Source organism: Trachemys scripta, chromosome 12, assembly GCF_013100865.1.
Source record: "Trachemys scripta elegans isolate TJP31775 chromosome 12, CAS_Tse_1.0, whole genome shotgun sequence".
Classification (NCBI taxonomy): Eukaryota; Metazoa; Chordata; order Testudines; family Emydidae; genus Trachemys; species Trachemys scripta.
Window position 1 is genome coordinate 35735704 of NC_048309.1, and position 996 is coordinate 35736699.

At 53.9% G+C, this 996-nt stretch overlaps 1 protein-coding gene across 1 annotated transcript; it reads right to left on the minus strand.

The window, feature by feature from the left end:
* Positions 1–228: 228 nt before the first annotated feature.
* LOC117885371 (ribonuclease homolog) lies at positions 229–657 on the minus strand. The gene has a single exon (XM_034786685.1). The coding sequence runs from the start codon at positions 655–657 to the stop codon at positions 229–231; it is 429 nt and encodes a 142-aa protein (XP_034642576.1).
* Between the last annotated feature and the right edge of the window lie 339 nt (positions 658–996).

A 996-nucleotide genomic window follows, 5' to 3' on the forward strand; every position in this document is an offset into this window, starting at 1 on the left:
GTGGCAGAGAGTGGGGGTGGGGAAGGGGCAGCTATACTGTAAAATGGTCACTAGGGGCAGCAGAGGGTGCGTGTGGGGAAGGGGTGGCTATACTGTATAATGGGCACTGGAATGGAGACACCTAATGAATCTGACCAGCGTTCAGAGGTGCGTGAAGATGCGGGTGCTGTGGCCCATGTGGGAGAGACAGAGGGATTAGAGGAAACTGTAGGGTCCCCTGCTTGCCCTCTACACCAAGATCGTGGGCCTAACGCTCCTCACAAAGCGCACAGGGAGCTTTTTCTTACAGATGACAACAATTCGGTGGAATAAGGGTGTCCCTGTGGCAGTGCCTGTCTTCAGGTTAAATTTGCAGACTGTGATTTTGAAGATACGTGGGCTTGTCATGGGCCCATCACGCTTCCCAGTGCAGATGCTGTTGATGGCTGTGATGCTGTCATGGATGAAGGTGTTGTTCCTTCTGGATATCCCCCGGCAATGTGTCAGCAGGCGGCAGTAAGCGGTGTTGTTGGTGGCTTGGGTCTTCGGGTTATCCCAGTGCCACCTCAGGAATTGGTCATTTGTCGAAGTCGACTGCTGCCCGCTGGCCAGAGCCAGCCAAGCCCCCAGCAGGACAAGGGACAGCAGGAGCACGGGGTAGGATCCTTTCAGAGCCATGACCGTGTCTGGATCGACCTGCAGTAGGGTGAGAGGCGGGAGATGGATGGAGACAGTGTGGGGTGGGGATCTGCCTCCTCCATGGAACCTCCTGGGCAGAAACCCCTCCCCACATCCCATTAACTCCTCCCACCCCATTCTACCCACAGATCCTACCATCGCCTTTCCCCCTCACACACTACCCAGGCCCACATGCCTCAAAATAACAGTCATTATAGCAGACTGAGAGCTCTGCTATTGTAAAGGTAAAGATCAGCTTTCTGAGTCAAGCTTGACTGTCTTAAGTGCTGTGAAATCCCTGGCATTACTTGGATTGGTTTGAAATTTGGTGTGCCTCAT

What these genes read in the sequence shown, in the direction of transcription:
- LOC117885371 (XM_034786685.1), bottom strand. Translation starts at nt 657, where the DNA reads ATGGCTCTGAAAGGATCCTACCCCGTGCTCCTGCTGTCCCTTGTCCTG.